This window comes from Heterodontus francisci, chromosome 2, assembly GCF_036365525.1.
Source record: "Heterodontus francisci isolate sHetFra1 chromosome 2, sHetFra1.hap1, whole genome shotgun sequence".
Classification (NCBI taxonomy): Eukaryota; Metazoa; Chordata; class Chondrichthyes; order Heterodontiformes; family Heterodontidae; genus Heterodontus; species Heterodontus francisci.
The window spans coordinates 33,115,566-33,136,583 of NC_090372.1; the positions used below are offsets into that span (position 1 = coordinate 33,115,566).

Consider the following 21,018-nt stretch of genomic DNA (forward strand, 5'->3'; position numbering starts at 1 on the left):
TTTCAAGTCTGCATCCCTTGGACTCAAGGGAGCAGCGATGAGGGCTGTACAGGGGAAAAGGCCGGGGTGAGTGTGATGGTTTTATTGGGGACTAGGGCAAAGATGCAGGTGAGGGTGCGGTTGAGTAAATCAGTAGCTGCAGAAATGTTGTGGAGAATGGAGGGCCAAAGGCTAGACAGTTGGGATTTTGAAAGTGCAGTTGTAAATGAATTGGGGGATAGCTTTTTCCAGGGAAGGATACAGAAGGAGGTAGGGTTGGGGCATGGAAGAGGGATGTGGGTGGAGATTGATCCAACGGAAGTGATCAGAGATGGCCTTATCTGCAATTTGTACGATGGAAGTAGCAAGGCCATGTGAGATGGCAAGGTCAAGGGGGTGGCTGTGAATATGGGTTGGGGAGGATAAGAGGGCAGTGAACTCAGAAGAGAGAGCGCATGATGAGTTGAGATGGAGGTTGAAATTGCCAAGAATGAGAAGTCAGCAGTGCAGAGACTGAGAGAACACTGCAGTGTTGGAGATGCCGTCTGTCAGATGAGGTATTAGACAGAGACCCTGCTTGCCCTCTCGGCTGAACGCATAAATCCCATTGGCACTATTTGAAGAGCAGCAGGGGGCCTAGACAAAGTTTGTCCCTCAACCAGCTTTATGTATGCAAACTGACTGTCACATTTGCTTACAAAATAACAGTGATTAAACTTCAAAGTAATTAATTGGCAATGAAGCACTTTGGAATGTTCCAAGGATATAAATAGTGCTATATTAATGAAAGTTCTTTATATAAAGTGCCACTATTTGGCAGGTTCGTCACGTTGGAACTGAAACACTATTGATTTTTCCATTAATAGCTCCTTTAACAGAAAATAGGGGATGGTGGTGGAAAGAGAAAAACAAAAACCATAGCGGATCATAGTCACCCATCATTTTGAGAGAGATTTCTGCACAGAAATACACATGTTGGGTACAAAGCTTCACTTCAGTTACAAAATGGGACCATGAGCCAATAAGATGATCAGTAGGGAGACTTTGTTACAGCAGCACTGACATTGCCAATCAGAAGTGGGTACTATAGAACATGAATCAGGACCGAAGTGATAGTTTAAGTTAGCTGCTGGCACAAACTCACAAGAAATGACCTTTGAGTTAGCCAAGATCTGATTTACTGGCACAGATATATTATAGACTATATAGATATAGATATAAATATAGATTATATTTCGTTCCAATTGAGGTTGCCTGCTTTTCAATCCATTCAAAACTGCATGTTTCATATTTTAATTAAATATTCTAAATTTTAAAGAGTTAATTGCATATGTTTAAGCCAACATTTGCATTTGCTTGTCGAGAACATACCTTGTGCATCTGTACAGATGGTTTCTCAGATACAACACACTTCCAACACCCTTTGGGACCTTTCCATTTACGAACATGTGGCAGCATTGGCTGATTCAATTCTGCACAGAACTGCAAAACAGAAATTTTGATTGGGTCAAAAAGTCTCTGGACATGTTTATCTTAAAGCTGTACAACGTTTAACAGTTTTGAAAAATCCTGCAAATATTATAGTATACTTTCTGATTTTATGTTAAAGTCCTCCAACTGCTTATGAAAAATGCCACAAAATTCCACAAAACAGTGGGATTTGTTTGTATCAGTTAATACTGATCCATGTTACATGAAACAGTGGAGATGGTTATTGAATGATTTGCATTTGCCCTAGATACTGATCTATAATCGCAGTACTATTATAAAAAGGATTGAACTAATAGCTGTTGGATTTATGTTGCCCATAAGCTGTTGCTCTACAAGTAATTCAAATGATTTACTGGAGAAATGCATTATTCATCCCAAATAGACCTCATCAAATGGATGAAGGTGTATACCCAATGTAAAAAGAAAAAAAGACTTGCACTTACATAACTTGCAGGACCTCAGGATGTCCCAAAGCATTTTACAGCCAATGAAGTATCTTTTTTTTTTTAAGTGCAATTGCTGCTGTAATGTAGGAAATGTGGCAGCAAAATTGTGCACAGCAAGCTCCTACAAACAGTAATAGGAAAATGACGAAGTAATGTTTTAGTAACAGTGATTGAGGAATAAATATTGGCCTTGAGCGCTCCCTTGCTCTCCTTTAAAATAGTGGCATGGGATATTTCACATCCAACTGAGGGCAAATGGGACCTTGGTTTAACATCTCATCCGAAAGACGACATCTTTCGGACCAAGTCCAGCACGCCCCTCTCAGTACTGGACTGGAGTCTCAGCCCCAGTTTTGTGTTCAAGTTTCTGGACTGGAACTTGAACTCATGACCTTCTGATTCAGAGGCAAGAGTGCTACCAACTGAGACACAGTTGGTATCACTATGATCCACATGTGTAGCAGCTAGCTCTCCCTGAAGGTGAACACAGGACTTTAATTGGACTTAACTATAGCCACCAGCTCTGTTGCTTCCCCGTGTTTAGATCAAGTATGTTTTCAGGTCACATCCTGCAAAAAGTAGCCACGATGTAGCAGCTGAAACTATCAATCAGATCACAACCTTAACCAAGTCAGTCCTAAACCTGAGTATGTTCACGATATAGAAGTGCCAGTTATAAAAATAGTTTAAAAGTTATACAGAGATTGTCAGTCTTACTGAAGTAGACTGTGTGATAACTAATGTTGAATATGAAAAAAAAAATACAGATGCAGCAGTTAGGGAGGCTCGTTTGAGGTTGTGGGTTAAGCCACAATTATACTAGCAGGAGCTCTGTTTGACATCAAATTAGTACTGCAATTCAACTAGGAAGATAAAAGGCATCTGTTACCTGGCATCAATTTCCCTCATCTTTAACATTACAGAAAATCATCAAAAGATAATTTAAAACACCCAGAATTGAGAGACAAATATTCCTAACATGCACTAAATCTTCGGCAATTTAAAAAAAACTGTAAGCAACATTTCTTGGTTGTGAAAATGGAGTTATAGTCTTGATTCTGAAGTCCGTGCATCTACCCAACATATTAAAAATGCTTCCGGTCAGTTATGCTATCAGGACTGAGCTTTAATCATGAAAATAAATGTTCTTTAGCAGTAGTAAGGTATCACTGGCTTGAATTTTGCTGCACTAATAACCACAAGGCGGAGGCTGTCAGCACTCAGCATTATTATGGTTTAAACTGACAGCTACTTCTGGTGTCTGCACAAATGCAGTTAAATGCTGAAATCCAGAAGCTGCTGTCAGTGATACCTTGCTCCGCCACAGACTGTGGTGTTGCAGTCTTTGCCAATGGAATCGGCACAGAAATCACTGTAATGGCGTGAACTTAGAGTACTTACCCATTAGTCCCTCACTAAAGATGGATGAAAAAGGCCTATTGCAATCAGGAGCAACAATGTAATAAGTGATAATTACTGAACAACTTCTCTGAACCTGAAAAAATAATTTTATAAGTATGAAATCTCATTCCCTAGGAAAATTAATACTGCAGATTTCTGAAAATGTCATTTTTTTTTTGTTTTTCTCTTTTGTCTCTCCATTAATTCCATGCGTAAGCCCCAACTTTTATATCACTTCTGGCACAATGATTTAAATATAATTTATATTTCCTGTTTTTTTTTTTACTTCTGCTTTGGAGTCTACATGTCTCAGTGAAGATTCGTCAATCTGATTGGTCTAAGAGCCTTTCTGCTGCTTGCCCTGCTCACAGACAACACAGGTTCCTTTTGTAGTGTGCACCACGCTGGATCAGACACTTACTAGAAATCTCCATTGGCGAACCTCTGGGCAACTATATGTGGGGTGCCACTCAGCAGAATCTGGGCCATTGAATGCATTTATATAGGCTCTGACCTCTGCAGTTTCAAATTTATAATGTGCTACAGCTGCTCCGTCTTCCCGTATGAACATAAGTGGCTTTAGAACCAGTGTCAGGCAGCTTCCAGATGAATTATAGATCACATAAACTTTCTGCCGCAGGAGCACAATGAAAATATATCAACTCAGAGTCCGTACATCTATGGCCCATGCACTTGAGCTCAGCATCAACACTTTGCCTTGTGCACGTAAACCAAAATAATAGGGAATGATCCAATGTTGGCATTGTGTAAATGAGCCTTAATTGAACCCCTAGAGCATCATTTCAATACAACATGTGCTTCCAAATTAAAATCAGTTTAGCTGCACAGAAGTTATTGCACATTCTACACGCTGCATTTCACCTCTAAACAGTAGCGAGCTCCCAAGGCTGTACTGTAGATTCAAATGGGTTTTTGGAACTTTTCAGCAAGCTGAATATTAACGGACATAAACCGTAGCTAAAGGAGTACTTACTGAAGAAGTACCCATTACAAAACGCATCCAAGATCTAATTAAAAGCTGTGGATGCTGGAAATCTGAAATAAAAACAATGCTGGAAACACTCAGCATCCAAGATCTATCTCAGTGCAAAATGCCGATGACAAAGTTCTTGGACCATTAAACATCAATGCCTCCTTTCAAGATTAAGTGAAACGTTGGGTGTTGGATTACATGATCTGGTTTGAATACCTGCTGGATTTCTGCCAAACCATACTAACTGGTAGGCAGGGTTTACAGTGTGCAGAAAAGGTTCCATTTAACCTCAACACAGAATGGACTTCTTTCAAATAAGAATACCATCTTGTCTCAATAATTCAAAATGATTTTGTTGTTTTAAGAAATATGAATTATACAATTAGTTAAATTAAGCATTATAAATAAATAGCGAAGCAGGAATGAAGAACTAAAAAAAAGGAATCAAAGTCATTTAATTCAAATGAAATTCAGGCTGTATTGTCAATTTCACCAGAGCCAATTAAAGATTATTTATTTATTTTTTTAAAAATTACTCAAACATTTGCTGAGATCCAAAATGTCAAATTCCCAACACTCCTTCACTTGCTGATCCATGCAGGGTGCTACCTACAGTTTCCATTCAAAATCTCACTGAAATGGCCTATCATCGCATATAAGCCTTGACTGAGACCAATGGGTGGACCTCTGAGACAGGCCACAAGCTTGTGCAGTGAACATTGATGCACTGAATTCCCTCAAGTAAGAGCTGGAACTGTTTCTAGTTGGGGAAGAAATCACCTCGTACAAAAATAGGTACTGTATAACATCAATCAGGCCCAACGTGGTCTCCTAGACTGGCTTTGATCATTTAAGGGGGTTGGAGAGGAATTTGCCAAATCTTTTGTCCCTTCAACCCCAATTGGTCTGGATTTCTAATTTGGTATCTTGCCTCTCCCAGGACTTTTGTGTGGGGTGGGAAGTGCATATATTGCGGTGTACAAAGTATTGTAGTTGTGTGCATCAGGCTTGATGGACCAGAGGGTCTTTTCCTGTCCATTGCTGTTCGAATATGGAAGGCATCACAGCTAAATTTGTTCCTAACTGATGCAACAATTTATAATTCTACAGAATTAAATATTTTGAAGATATTGAACACCAATTTTGCATTGAATATTTATTTTTATTTCATTTAATGATGGGATATACAAAAAAGGATTACATTGCATATTTTAATTTTAAAAATATAACTTCTCAATACCCCAGAATACAACATTTTCACATTGGGGCTTTAAAACAATCCTCTCCTTTCTATACTGCTTGCGTCAGCTGTGGCTCAGTTAGTAGCTGAAGTCTTACTCCAGAACTTGAGCACAAAAAAAATTACACCTGACAATTCAGTGCAGTACTGAGGGAATACTGCACTGCCGAAGGTGCAATCTTTCAGATTGGACATTAAACCGTCTGCCCTCTCAGGTGGACTTAAAAGATCCCATGGCACTATTTCAAAGAAGAGCAATGGAGTTATCCCCGGTATCCTGGCCAATATTTATCACTTAATCAACATCACAAATAAAAGTATCTGGTCATTAGCATATTGCTGTTTGTGGGAGCTTGCTCTGCACAAATTGGATACCACATTTCCCACATTACAACAGTGACTACATTTCAAAAGTACTTAATTGGCTGTAAAGAGCTTTGGGGCATCCTGTGATCATGAAAGGTGCTATATAAAGTCTACTGAAACCCCACATGGTAGATATGTGTGATGAAATGTTGGGGAACACAGGGCTTAGTGGAGAGAGGAACTGAAGGAAGTCAGTATTAGTAGAGAAATGGTGTTGGGAAAATTGATGGGATTGAGTGCCGATAAATCCCCAGGGCCTGATGGCTTGCATCCCAGAGTACTTAAGAAAGTGGCCCTAGAAATAGTGGATGCATTGGTGGTCATCTTCCAATATTCTATAGACTCTGGAACAGTTTCTACAGATTTGAGGGTAGCTAACGTAACCCCAATATTTAAAAAGGGAGGTAGAGAGAAAGCAGGGAATTATAGACCAGTCAGCCTGACATCGGTAGTGGGGAAAATTCTAGAGTTCATTATCAAAGAATTTATAGCAGAGCACGTAGAGAACAGTGGTAGAATCGGGCAGAGTCAGCATGGATTTACAAAAGCGAAATCATGCTTGACAAATCTACTAGAATTCTTTGAGCATGTAACTAATAGAGTCGATGAGGGGGAGCCAGTGGATGTGGTTTATTTGGACTTTCAGAAGGCTTCGACAAAGTCACACATAAGAAATTAGTGTGTAAAATTAAAGCACATGGGATTGGGGGTAGTGTATTGCGATGGATAGAAAATGGGTTGGCAGACAGGAAACAAAGAGTAGGGATAAATGGGTCTTTTTCCGAATGGCAGGCAGTGACTAGTGGGGTACCACAGGGATCGGTGTTAGGACCCCAGCTATTCACAATATATATTAATGATGTAGATGAGGGAACTAAATGTAATATCTCCAAATTTGCAGATGACACAAAACTGGGTGGGAGGGTGAGTTGTGAGGAGGATGCAGAGAGGCTTCAGGGTGATTTAGACAAGTTGAGCGAGTGGGCTAATGCATGGCAGATGCAGTATAATGTGGATAAATGTGAGGTTATCCACTTTGGTAGCAAAAACAGGAAGGGAGATTATCTGAACGGCTAGAAACAGAGAGGGGAATATACAGCGAATCCTGGGTGTTCTCGTACACCAGTCGTTGAAGGTAAGCATGCAGGTGCAACAGGCGGTAAAAAAAGGCAAAAGATATGTTGGCTTTAATAGCGAGAGGATTCGAGTACAGGAGCAGGGATGTCTTGCTGCAATTATACAGGGCCTTGGTGTGGCCACACCTTGAATATTGTGTGCAGTTTTGGTCTCCTTATCTGAGGAAGGACGTGCTCGCTATAGAGGGGGTGCAGTGAAGGTTTACCAGACTGATTCCTGGGATGGCAGGACTGACATATGAGGAGAGATTGAGTCGGTTAGGATTATATTCGCTGAAGTTCAGAAGAGTGAGGGGGGATCTCATAGAAACCTATAAAATTCTAACAGGACTTGACAGGATAGATGCAGGAAGGATGTTCCCGATGGTGGGAGAGTCCAGAACCAGGGGTCATAGTCTAAGGATACAGGGTAAACCTTTCAGGACTGAGATGAGGAGAAATGTCTTCACCCAGAGAGTGGTGAGCCTGTGGAATTCACTACCAAAGAAAGCAGTTGAGGCCAAAACATTGTATGTTTTCCAGAAGGAGTTAGATATAGCTCTTGGGTTTAAAGGGATCAAAGGATATGGAGCGAAAGCGGGAACAGGTTACTGAGTTGGATGATCAGCCATGATCATAATGAATGGCAGAGCAGGCTCAAAGGGCCAAATGGCCTACTCCTGCTCCTATTTTCTGTGTTTCTATGTTTCTAAGTATTTCTCTATTTAAATTTTCAATTGGCTTTAACTTGGCTTATATTGCCACAGTTAGAAATAAATCATTTGCATTTACATAGCACATTTCATGAAATCAGGATGCCCCAAAGTGCTTCACAGCCAATAGCCACTGTTACAATGTAGGAAATGCAGCAACCAATATGCTCACAGCAAGGTCTCAAACAGCAATGACATAAATGACCAGATATTTTAGTTATGTTGGATGAAGAATAAATGTTGGCTAGGACGCTGGGGAAAACGCCCCTGCTTTCCTTTGATCAGTGTCATGAAATCTTTTGCGTCTCACTTGGAAATGTAGCATTCCCTCAGTATTGCATTGAAGCCTCAGCCTAGATTTTGCATTCGGGTCTCTGGCATGGATCTTAAACCCACAATCTCTGACTCAGAGGCAGAAGTATTACCATTGAGCCAAAGCTGACACAAGTTGGATCTGAGGAATCTATAGGAAAGTTGCTGATAATTGCTCTTTCCCTTTTACAGTCAAACAATCAAGGAAGCACAGCTAGGAGGAGGAAAATACACTGATCAACAAAATAACTCTTTCAACAAAACAGGTAACTGAAAATACAAGAACTTTTTAATGTGCTCACTCTCTTCCTTGGTCGACAGATAATTCCTAAATGTTTTTAGGTTTTATCACAGGAATTCAGGATTCTTGGAGCCATCCCATAAAAAACAGCTGTATGACATTAGAGAATATTCTAGAGCAGCCGCCATGAAGAAAACATAATGAATCTGTAACTGCAAATGGGAAAAAAGCTGCAACAGAGAGAAAGCAAGGGCCCCTGAAGGGGAGGAGGTTTTACGAAGTACTTCTAACTGTAAGAGAAGCAGCAAAATTGGAATTTCCCTGTAGGTTACTGGGATCCAACTCATTTCATCCTTTAGCAGTTTTCTAACTATGGCTATAAACCTCTAAGCATGGAACAAACCAAATTGAAATTACATCAGTATGACAGCAGTGCAATCCCAAGAGATAAGAATGTGGTTGGAAAGCAAGAGACAAGGGGCTAGATTTTGCAGCTCCCCGACGTCGGGAATCGAGGCGCGGGGGGGGGGGCCGGAAAATGCCTCCGGGAGAGGTTCACCACGGGCCTCGACGCCGGGAAGACCCCATCCAATATTACCAGCGGCGGCAAGGCCTCGTGGCAGCACCTCTGCCACTCGGCAACGAGACCATGATTACAATATCTTACTTTATTAAAATCAAGAGATAATTACCTACCTCATCCCGCCAGCTGTCCTGCTTCCATATTACCGTCAGTGGCCGGCACTCCCGTGCTGTCCAATCTCTGAACGGAGATCCGATGCGGGACACTGGTGGTGGGGGAGTTAAGTATTTCAGTGTCGGGGTGGGGGGAAGAAAGAGGGAAAAAAAACTTACCCGATTCATCAAGGGGGTGATGGGAGGGGGTAAAAGTTTCTGCACTTTGCGGGGGCAAAGGTCAGATTACTCAAGGTAAGTAGTTTGGGAGGGCGTGCAGGGGAGAGGGCAGGAATGATATTTTAGGCTATTGGGGGGGCGGGTGGGAGAGGGGCTGGAAAGATTTCTGCAATTATCTTTAATATTTTAAAATGATCAGTTGTTTCAAAATTTAAAATGTCAGTAAGGGCTCTAAGCCCTTTAAAAATGGCACCGGCGCCTGTGCAGTGGCACCAGACGCCGTTGCTGGGACGGACATTTAGCAGTTAAAATTCTTATAATTGCTTGTGCCCACGTTGATACCTTTTTTCCCACAAATTTGTCATTTTTAACGCTTTTCTTCTCTTAGTAAAAGGCAAACACATACAAACAAACAAGGAAAAAGTGTATGTTTCTCCAATATCTCAATGGGTTTTATCCTGTGAATAGCTGAACCACAGAGGCACAGAAAGTCCCAGAATCCAAATCTGGTCTGTGGCGACCAGCTGGTCTCAGCTGCCTTGCATGAACATCAGGCGAGGGCAGGCTTAGTTTTGGCCTGGCATCCCACAAGATAGAATAGCACAGATACTTACCATGAAATCTCACACATGAATAAAGGATGCTTGGACAAGGTACCCGAGGACAGTGGTTAAGCTGCACCTCAAAGTTCTGTTCTTTTGGGAGACTGGCAGCTTCTGGCTGGAAAAGACACCCTGTCTACAATGCACTAGAGGCAAATACCTGTTTGGAATAAAGTATGGGTGTAATTTGAGACATGGTACGTTTAGTTCCCAAAGCTCCCCATCACTGGACGTTTCCACAAATCACATCTGGGTCTGTACTAGATTAATTGATAAGAGTTGGATTGCTATGATTAGTCAAAAACTCTATTAACATTGTACCATGCAGCTACCAGGATGATAGAAGACAAACTAGATGGACTTTGGTTGTTTATCGTCTAGCAGTTCTTATGTTGCTATCTTGGGGTGTGCCTGTGCTGTACAGCTGGAGTGTTGTGTGGATGCCAGAAGAGTTGCATTGTGGCCAATTCTTAAAAAAAACTTTTAAGTTAATAGCTACATTGAGAAACAACAACTTTGACAGAGAATCAAATCACTTGTACAAGGGCAAGTATACTCCAAAGGAAGATGCAATCCGGTGCTGGGCAAAATCTAATTCTGAACTGCAGAACAGCAGCTAGCTCCATTAAAGGATAAGCAGGAACAATTTTTTTTTTTTTACACACATGCCCAGGATATGACAGGTATACAGATTGGATTCTTTAATTTTCACATGATAATGCTTAATTTTTTTCAGGGGACGTAGGTGAACAAAATTATTTTCTAAAGTAGAGGGTTCAAGAGGTGATGTGAGGCAAATGTGAGTTTTATGGTGGAATTATCAGAATGGATTCTGGATGGAGGGGACTGAATAGGCTGTGAAAGAAGGGCACTTCAGATTTTTTTTTAAATGTATTATAGCCACCTTGAAGCCCCAAGTCCTTGCAAACCACCAACCCATCGCCAATCTCCCTATCCTCCCCAAAGTCCTTGAACATGTAAATATCTCCCAGATCTGTACCCATCTTTCCCGCAACTGTGTGTATGAATCACCTCAATCACTTTTCCGTCCCTCCCACAGCATTGAAATTGACCTACCAAAATCACAAATGGAATCTTCCATGACTGAAGCATTACCCTTCCTCATCCTTTGCTACACTTGACTTCATTACCATCCTCCAACATCTCCTCCTTCACTATCCAGCAGAGCGGGAATGTATTCGCTTGGTTCCACTCTCAACTACCTAAGAATGCTCAGAAACCTCCTGTCCCCCAAGAATCTATCTGGGATTACTTCTCTTCCTCATCTACATGCTACTTATTGTGGACACCATTCAGAGACATGGGATCAGCTGCCACACCCACTCTACTTCACCACCAGTTCTCTTAACCCCACCACTTCTGGGATTATCTGACATCAAGTTTTAGAGATGTAATTTCTTTAATTAAATACTAGTAAGATCAAAGCCATTATCATTGGCCCCATCTTCACACTCTGTATCCTTGCCACTGATGGCATTCCCCCTCCTTGTCCATTGTCTCAGGTTGAACCACACCGTTCAAAACCTTAACATCTGGTTTGACCACAAGCTGAGTTTCCAATCCCATATCTCCAACATAAAAAGCACCTACTTCCATCTCCGTAATGTAGCCTACCTCTGCCTCAGCCCATCTCCTTCTGAAACTCTCATGCACACTCAAACTCAACAATACCAGTAATCTCATGACAGCCTCCCATTCTCAGCCCTCGAACTTTTTTTCCTCCAAAACTCTGCTACCTCTCATATATCCTGCTCAAAGTCCCACTTATCCTCGTCAACCTGCACTGGTTCCTGATCCCCAAAGACCTCATTTAAAATTCTCGTCTTTGTCTATAAAATCCTTCACACTGTCATCTCTCCCCATCTCTAACCTTCTGCAACCCGACAACCCCCCATTTCCAAATTCTTTCTTCCTCGGACGATCTCATGCATCCTCCCACTTTGCCATATGACTGTCAGCTGTACCTTCAACTGCCTAAGCTTTACACTCTGCAATTTCCTCCCTAAGTCTTTCTGCCTCTCTAAGACACTCCTTAAAATCATCCTAATAACACCTTATTTGGCTCAATGTCTAATTTTTCCCTCTTACATCTCTGAAGCTAGTCAAGCTGTTCCAGCACAGCTAGAACACTGGTATCTACACAACAATGTGGAAAATTGCCCAGGTATGTCCCATTTACAAAAAGCAGGACAAATCTAATCCGACCAATTACCTCCCCATCAGTCCACTGTCAATTATCAGCAAAGTGACGCAAGGCGTCATTGACAGTGTTATCAAGTGGCACTTACTCAGCAACAACCTGTTCACCGAAACTCAGTTTGGGTTCTTCCAGGGCCACTCAGCTCCAGACCTCAATACAGACTTTGTTCAAACTTGGACAATAGAGCTGAATTCCAGAAGTGAGGTGAGAGTGATTACCCTTGACATCAAAGCAGCATTTGACTGTGTGGCATCACGGAGCCCTAGCAAAATTGAAGTCAGTGGGAATTCTCTTCACTAGTTGGAGTCATACTGTAACAAAAAGGATGATGGTTGTGGTTGCTGGAAGCCAATCATCTCAGCCCCAGGACATTTCTGCCAGAGTTCCTCAGGGCACAGTCCTAGCTGTTTTATTAATGGCCTTCCCTCCAAAATAAGGTCAGAAGTGGGGAAGTTCACCGATGATAACAGAGTGTTCAGTACCATTCGCAATTCCTCAGATACTGAAGCAGTCCATGCCTGCATGCAACAGAACCTGGACAACATTCAGGCTTCGACCAATAAGTAGCAAGTAACATATGCACACTAGTTCCAGGCAATGACCATCTCCAACAAGAGAGAATCAAACCATCCCCCCTTGACATTCAACACCATTACAATCGCTGAATTCCCCCCCCAACATCAACATCCTGGGGGCTACTATTGACAGAAACTTAACTGGAACAGCCATATAAATACTGTAGCTGCAAGAGCAGGTCAAAGGCTGGGAAGTCTGCAGCAAGTAACCTAGCTCCAGACTGCCCAAAGCCTGTCAGGAGTGTGATGGAATACTCTGTACTTGCCTCTCCACTTGCAGCCTGAAAAACATTCAAGAAGCTCGACACCATCCAAAACAAAGCAGCCCACTTGATCAACACCCCATCCACTACCTTAAACATTCACTCGCTCTGCTACCAGCACGCAGTGGCAGCAGTGTGTACTATACACAAGATACACTGCACCAACTTGCCAAGGCTCCTTCGATAGCACCTTCCAAACCTGCGATCTCTCATCACCTAGAAGAACAAGGGCAGCAGAGGCATGTGAACACCACCACCTGCACGTTCCCCTCCAAGTCACACATCATCCTGGCTCGGAAACGTATCACAGTTCCTTCACTGGTCAAAATCCTTGAACTCCCTCCCTCACAGCACTATGGGTGTGCCTACACTACATGGACTGCTGCAGTTCAAGAAGGAGGCTCACTGTTACCTTCTCAAGTGCAATTAGAGATGGGCTTTAAATGCTGGCCTTGTCAACGATGCTCACGCCCCACAAACATATAAAAAAAATTCTTAACGCTGTCAATTTTATAAAACAATTTTGAGGTTAGAGATCTTGAATTAAGAAGCAACATTTAAAATTCCATTTCCTATGCTGACTTAATAAACATTTTTAAAGCTTTTTGCTGTTGATATCCAGAGATAGCAAATGAGCTATTACTAGAGTTTTTTTTTAAACCTTATGCCGTGATGATAGCTGATCTGTGGTTACTAGTGAAATCTAAGAAAAAATCTCTCTGAATAGCGTCAGTCATTTGCTTACTGTCAGCATGAGCTGCACACTGGCTCATGTTATCGGCTTCCTTGTGTTAGTCTGGAAGGAGCTGCAGGGAAAGAAGTCGAGGCTGCAGTAGCCAGCTCTGGCAGTGAGTTTCATCTTGTTGCAGAAGGTGACACAGCTCAGCGCAGTGACAGCCTCCTTATGAACAGCTCCTCAAAGAGCTGCAGGTGTGTTGAGCTGGGCCAATCTGGGAGGATAAGCTTTCCTGCAAACATGCCCTTTTTCTATTTGATCTCCCTGCAGCTGCACCTTTGTTTGGTCCTTCCTCCCATCACTGCTTCTTCTCCGCTAACCCAAGTGAGAATGCCAGAAGGGCTCCCATAAAGAAAACAAGAGCATTGCCAGAAGTCCCTTAAGAACTCAAAGCATCGCAGAGCTGCTATAACTATCTCAAAATCATCTGAAGTTGCAGAAAATCACAAATGTAATATCAGCAAATTGACTCCCAAAACTCTGCAGCCTTTTAGCAGAGAGCAGGCAAGCATCCCTTTAAACATTTCTGTAACTGACTCCTTCTCGACTTGTACCATCCATGGTTTGTGGGGCAAGTTGAAGTACTGCCTGTAGCAACATGGGTAGAGATGAAATTAGTCAGGTAGAGATGAATTTGACAGCGATACTAGATGTTAAATTAGAAGGACAGGGTGTATAAACTTTGCTTGGATTTCATGCAGTGTAGAAGTTTGATGTGTGAACTAATTGAGGTGTTTAAAGTGTTGACATTGGAACCGTAAGGGTATCTAGGGATATGGAGCAAAATCATGTAAATGAAGTTGAAGTGCAAATCAGACATGACCTAATTGAACAGGCTACTCTTGTTCCTACTCTTGTTGTGGTGGTAACAGCATTGTTTGACTCCAGTTCTGAAGAAGGGTCACTGACCTGAAACGTTAACTCCGCTTCTCTCTCCACAGATGCTGCCAGACCTGCTGAGTATTTCCAGCATTTCTTGTTTTTATTTCAGATTTCCAGCATCTGCAGTATTTTGCTTTGATATTATTGTTTGACTTCAGTTTGTGTACATTAATGAAGACCCTGGTGAAGGTTCCGACCCCCTGAATATCACAACTGGAACACCTACAGCTGTTAAGTTGGTAGGGCAACCCTCTAGTGTGGGTTTGGTCTCCATTACTATCCTCTTTTTGGGTAGAGATAAAAATTGCCTCCAGTCGAAAAAACCAACAGAAGGTCCAATGTTGTATTTGGCAGTAAGGAATTTTTAATTAAATCTACAGAATATGTTTTTCAGAAAACTTTAAAAATGTTGTCCCCCAATAATTGAGGATGATTTATTACTGTAGAAAATAAGTTTCAAGTTGCATGGGGTGCTGAACACCTAACAAATTCCACTTCATACAGCAGCATTCTCATCTTCGAGTCAGAAGATTCTGGGTTCCAGCCCCACTCCAGGGACTTGCGCACAAAATCTAGGCTGATAATCCAGTACATAACGGAGGCAATGCTACACTATCGGAGATTCTGTCTTATGGAGGAGACATTAAACCAAGGCCCCATCTACCCTCTCAGGTGAATGTAAAAGATCCCGTGGCATTACTTCGAACAGTAAGAGGGGAATTCTCGTTAGTGTCCTGATCAATATTTATCACTCAGTCAAATCACTGAAACAGATTGTCTGGTCATTATCTCATTGCTAATCAAGAGAATTTGCTGTGTGCAAATTTGCTGTCATGTTTCCTGCATTACAACTATTCTTCAAAAGTAATTAATTGGCTGTAAAGTCTTTGAGATGTGCTGAGGTTGTGACAGGTGCTATATAAATACAAGTTTTCTTTTTTTCAGCCAAAACCTTTGGATTACTGGTAGGCCATTAAGGAGAAGGGGAGAAAACTGCAAGGAAGAGAATTAGAAGCAATCACTGATGTTACTTACATCTACACCGATGCACAAAGGAGCTTTGGTCCTGCCACTCATATAGTTAACATTTCTTCCACTGTTTCGATGTCTTTGCTTTCTGTTAATAGTTTCCAATTTCATATTTTCGTCCTCTCCAACCCTTTACCTTTAATTTCCTTCAAGCCCCAATTCTTCTTGCTCTCAATGAAGATACATATGCTCAGTGGGATTCCATTTCACTTAATGGCACTGCACCCCCACCCACCCCAACTTGCTGATGCCCCTCAACCCTACACCCACTTTCTCCCCTCCTCTTCTCCCATTCCATCCGCTTCTCATTCAGACCGGAATCAAATTATAAATCGATTGCTATTTTAAGAGATGGGGAAAGGCATCGATAGTCAGGGCTGCTCCAATCTACTATGCTCTGTACAACTGACCTCTCAACCATCATGAGAACAGAGAAGTTCCATATGGCAGCAGCGTCCAGGGATTTAATAAATAAGATCAAGCATGCGTACACAGAGCATTCAAACTGCAGGCAATGGCATGGTAATGATGTAGATCAGTGGGTAACAGTGAAATCCGACAAGAGATACTATCAACTATGGCATATCAAAAGCATGTCCACAGCAGTGCTGGCCACATTAGATCATGGATAGATAACTTTCAACAAAACGCAGACAGCGTAGGCACTTCCACATTGGGATGAAGTTTAATAAGTGCAATTCCAGGATCTCAATTGTAAATTCACGACAAAACCAGTGCAGTGAATGAGAAAGTTTTTTGCTCAAAAGCATGTAAGTAGATCCAGGGGATATAACAGTGATGATGAGCTAAATACAGTGCAAGCAACTACAGATAACAGCTGTTAAATTAAACATCTGTTTCATAAGTTATCAGGTTTTCTTAGAGGCTGGTCTGTAATGTTTTTATTGGGGTTGTCGCTGGCTGTAGGAGATCTGCCATTCAAGAATCGCTAGTGTAAATATGACACCACTATTCATTGAAATAAACTTTGGTTACAACGTCCAAGAGGAATTACATTAGAATAGCCTCAGTATAAAAGGCCAAAAGTGGATGAAAATAGCCTGGCCATCCTTAAACAAGGAGCTAAACAACATTGTACCAGATGCAGAGTAAAGCCCCTTTCACTCTGCCTCGCTAATGTGCCTCAAAGTCAAACTCAGAAGAACATCCCACTACCAAGTCAATGTGATTGTCCTACCCCTTTCTTACCCAATCCAGAGGTCTTTCATGAGGTGTCCTTAAGAGTTTTCGGGAGTGTGATGTCAAGTTGTGGTCAGCTTCGTGGAGGAGGTTCATACTTTTATTAAAAATATAGTTTCAGATATGACATGTGGAAGTTGATTTGCTGCATCATTTGGGCGGCACAGTGGCGCAGTGGTTAGCACCGCAGCCTCACAGCTCCAGCGACCCGGGTTCAGTTCTGGGTACTGCCTGTGCGGAGTTTGCAAGTTCTCCCTGTGACCGCGTGGGTTTCCGTCGGGTGCTCCGGTTTCTTCCCACAGCCAAAGACTTGCAGGTTGATAGGTAAATTGACCATTGTAAAATTGTCCCTAGTGTAGGTAGGTGGCAGGAGAATGGTGGGGATGTGGTAGAGAATATGGGGTTAATGTAAGATTAGTATAAATGGGTGGTTGTTGGTTGGCACAGACTCAGTGGGCCGAAGGGCCTGTTTCAGTGCTGTACCTCTAAAATTTAACAAAAAAATTAAAATCAGGCAATTGATTGTGATAACTGCAGTTATCAGAGTCCAACATATTGGCATTGCAATCTTTCTTTCAAAAGAAGTGTTATGCCCTAAGTTATTCTGCCAATAATTTTTTTCCTTGATAGAAGCTGGAAGAACAATGGGCTCTCTGACAAGTCAACGCAATTTGAAAGTAGAGCAAAATTATTATATAGTATACGTTATGAATGTCTCGGTTTCTCTTTGCAAACAAAGCAATTTGGCCTGCAGAAAGTGGTCTTCCTTGGCAAGATGTTCTATCATCCAAAGCAACTGGGGAACTTGGTGTGCACATCTACAAATTCTCCAGTGAGCCATTTATTGCAAGTGGAGTCGCTTAATCTGGGCTACACTAGAATTTTATTATACAGCACAAGAGGCAGCCATTCGGCTCACTGCGTGAGCTATTTGGAAGAGCTATCTAATTTGTCCCATTCCTCGTCTTACCATAGCTCGAAAAAATTTCCTTTTCAAGGATATATCCAATTCCCTTTTGAAAGTTTACTATTGAATCTGCTTTCACCACTCTTCCAGGAAGTGCAATTCAGATCACAACAACTCACTGCAGAAAAAGATTTCTCATCTCCCTTCTTGGTCCTTTTGGTAATTATCTTAAACCTGTGCCATCTGGCTAATGCCCAATCCAAAAGCGGCAGAGCAAAGCCAGAGGTTCGGTAGGGGTAGGCAGTGGCGCAGTGGTATTATTGCTGGACTAGTAACCCAGAGACCCAGGGTATTTCTCTGGGGACATGGGTTCGAATCCCACCACAGCAGAAGGTGGAATTTGAATTTAATTAATAAATCTGGAATTTAAAAAAAGCTAGTCTAATGATGGCCATGAAACCATTCTCGATTGTTGTAAAAACCCATCTGGTTCACTAATGTCCTTTAGGGAAGGAAATCTGCTGTCCTTACCTGGTCTGGCCTACATGTGACTCCAGACCCACAGCAATGTGGTTAACTCTTACATGCCCTCTGAAATGGCCTAGCAAGTCACTCAGTTGTACCTAACCACTACGAAATTAATAAAAAGGAATGAAACCGGACGGACCACCCGGCATCGACCGAGGCAATGGCAAACCCAGCCCTGTCGACCCTGCAAAGTCCTCCTTACTAACATCTGGGGGCTTGTGCCAAAGTTGGGAGAGCGGTCCCACAGACTAGTCAAGCAAAAGCCTGACATAGCCATACTCACGGAATCATACCTTACAGACAATGTCCCAGACACTGCAATTACTATCCCTGGGTATGTCCTGTCCCACTGGCAGGACAGACCCAGCAGAGGTGGCGGCACAGTGGTATACTGTGGGAGTTGCCCTGGGAGTCTTCAACATCGACTCCGGACCCCATGAAGTCTGATGGCATCAGATCATCACCTCCTGCTGATTACCACTTACCGCCCGCCCTCAGCTGATGACTCAGTACTCCACCATGTTGAACACCACTTGGAGGAAGCACTGAGGGTGTAAGGGCACAAAATGTACTCTGGGTGGGGGACTTCAATGTCCATCACCGAGTGACTCAGTAGCAACACTACTGACCGAGCTGGCCGAGTCCTAAAGGATATAGCTGCGGCAGGTGGTGGGGGAACCAACACGAGGGAAAAACATACTTGACCTCATCCTCACCAATCTGCCTGCTGCAGATGCTTCTGTCCATGACAGTATTGGTAGGAGTGACCACCGCACAGTCCTTGTGGAGACGAAGTCCTGCCTTCACATTGAGGATACCGTCCATTGTGTTGTGTGGCACTATCACCGTGCTAAATGGGATAGATTTCGAACAGATCTAGCAATGCAAAACTGGGCATCCATGAGGCGCTGTGGGCCATCAGCAGCAGCAGAACTGTACTCAACCACAATCTGTAATCTCAGGGCCCAGCATATCCCCCACTCTACCATTACCATCAAGCCAGGAGACCAACCCTGGTTCAATGAAGAGTGCAGGAGGGCATGCCAGGAGCAGCACCAGGCATGCCTCAAAATGAGGTGTCAACCTGGTGAAGCTACAACACAGGGCTATCTGCGTGCCAAACTGCATAAGCAGCATGCGACAGACAGAGCTAAGCGATCCCATAACCAACGGATCAGATCTAAGCTCTGCAGTTCTGCCACATCCAGCCGTGAATGGTGGTGGGCAATTAAACATCTAACTGGAGGAGGTGGCTCCACAAATATCCCCAACCTCAATGATGGGGGAGCCCAGCACATCAGTGCGAAAGATAAGGCTAAAGCATTTGCAACAATCTTCAGCCGAGAAGTGCCGAGTCGATGATCCATCTCGGCCTGCTCCTGAAGTCCCCAGTATCACAGATGCCAGACTTCAGCCAATTCGATTCACTCCGTGTGATATCAAGAAACGACTGAACGCACTGGATACTGCAAAAGCTATGGGCCCTGACAATATTCCGGCAATAGTACTGACGACCTGTGCTCCAGAACTTGCCGCGCCCCTAGCCAAGCTGTTCCAGTACAGCTACAACACTGGCATCTACCCTGCAATGTGGAAAATTGCCCTGGTATGTCCTGTACACAAATATCAGGACAAATCCAACCCAGCTGATTACCGCCCCATCAGTCTATTCTCAATCATCAGTAAAGTGATGGAAGGTGTCATCAACAGTGCCATCAAGCGGTACTTGCTTAGCAATAACCTGCTCAGTAACGTTCAGTTTGTGTTCCGCCAGGGCCACTCAGCTCCTGACCTCATTACAGCCTTGGTTCAAACATGGACAAAAGGGCTGAACTCAAGAGGTGAGGTGAGAGTGACTGCCCTTGACAACAAGGCAGCATTTGACCGAGTATGGCATCATCCAGCAAAACTGAGGTCAATAGGAATCAGGGGGAAAACCCTCCACTGGCTGGAGTTATACCTAGCGCAAAGGAAGACGGTTGTGGTTGTTGGAGGTCAATCATCTGAGCTCCAGGACATCACTGTAGGAGTTCCTCAGGGTAGTATCCTCGGCCCAACCATCTTCAGCTGCTTCATCAATGACCTTCCTTCAATCATATCAGAAATGGGGATGTTCGTGGATGATTGCACAATGTTCAGCACCATTCGTGACTCCTCAAATACTGAAGCAGTCCATGTAGAAATGTAGAAAGACCTGGATAATATCCAGGCTTGGGCTGATAAGTGGCAAGTAACATTCACGCCACACAAGTGCCAGGCAATGACCATCTCCAACAAAAGAGAATCTAACCATCTCCCCTTGACATTCAATAGCATTACCATCACTGAAACCTCACTATCAATATCCTAGGGGTTACCATTGACCAGAAACTGAACTGGAGTAGCCATATAAATACCGTGGCTACAAGAGCAGGTCAGAGGCTAGGAATCCTGAGGCGAGTAACTCACCTCCTGACTCCCCAAAGCCTGTCCACCATCTACAAGGCATAAGTCAGGAGTGTGATGGAATACTTTCCACTTGGTTGGATGGGTGCAGCTCCAACAACACTCAAGAAGCTCGACACTATCCAGGACAAAGCAGCCCGCTTGATTGGCACACCATCTACAAACATTCACTCCCTCCACCACCGACGCACAGTGGCCGCAGTGTGTACCATCTACAAGATTCACTGCAGCAATGCACCAAGTCTTCTTAGAGGGCACCTTCCAAACCCGTAACCTCTACCAACTAGAAGGACAAGGGCAGCAAATACATGGGAACACCACCACCTGCAAGTTCCCCTCCAAGTCACACACCATCCTGACTTGGAACTATATCGCCGTTCCTTCACTGTTGCTGGGTCAAAATCCTGGAACTCCCTTCCTAACAGCACTGTCGGTATACCTACCCCAAATGGACTGCAGCGGTTCAAGAAGGCAGCT

At 43.1% G+C, this 21,018-nt stretch overlaps 1 protein-coding gene across 1 annotated transcript in view; it reads right to left on the minus strand.

Annotated features, from left to right (window-relative positions):
- LOC137383600 (endonuclease/exonuclease/phosphatase family domain-containing protein 1-like) overlaps nucleotides 1–21,018 on the minus strand; it is a 182,937-nt gene that overhangs the window by 23,796 nt on the left and 138,123 nt on the right. Inside the window, 1 exon segment of the mRNA XM_068056759.1 lies at nucleotides 1,351–1,461. Within this exon segment, the coding sequence (XP_067912860.1) occupies nucleotides 1,351–1,461 (111 nt within the window).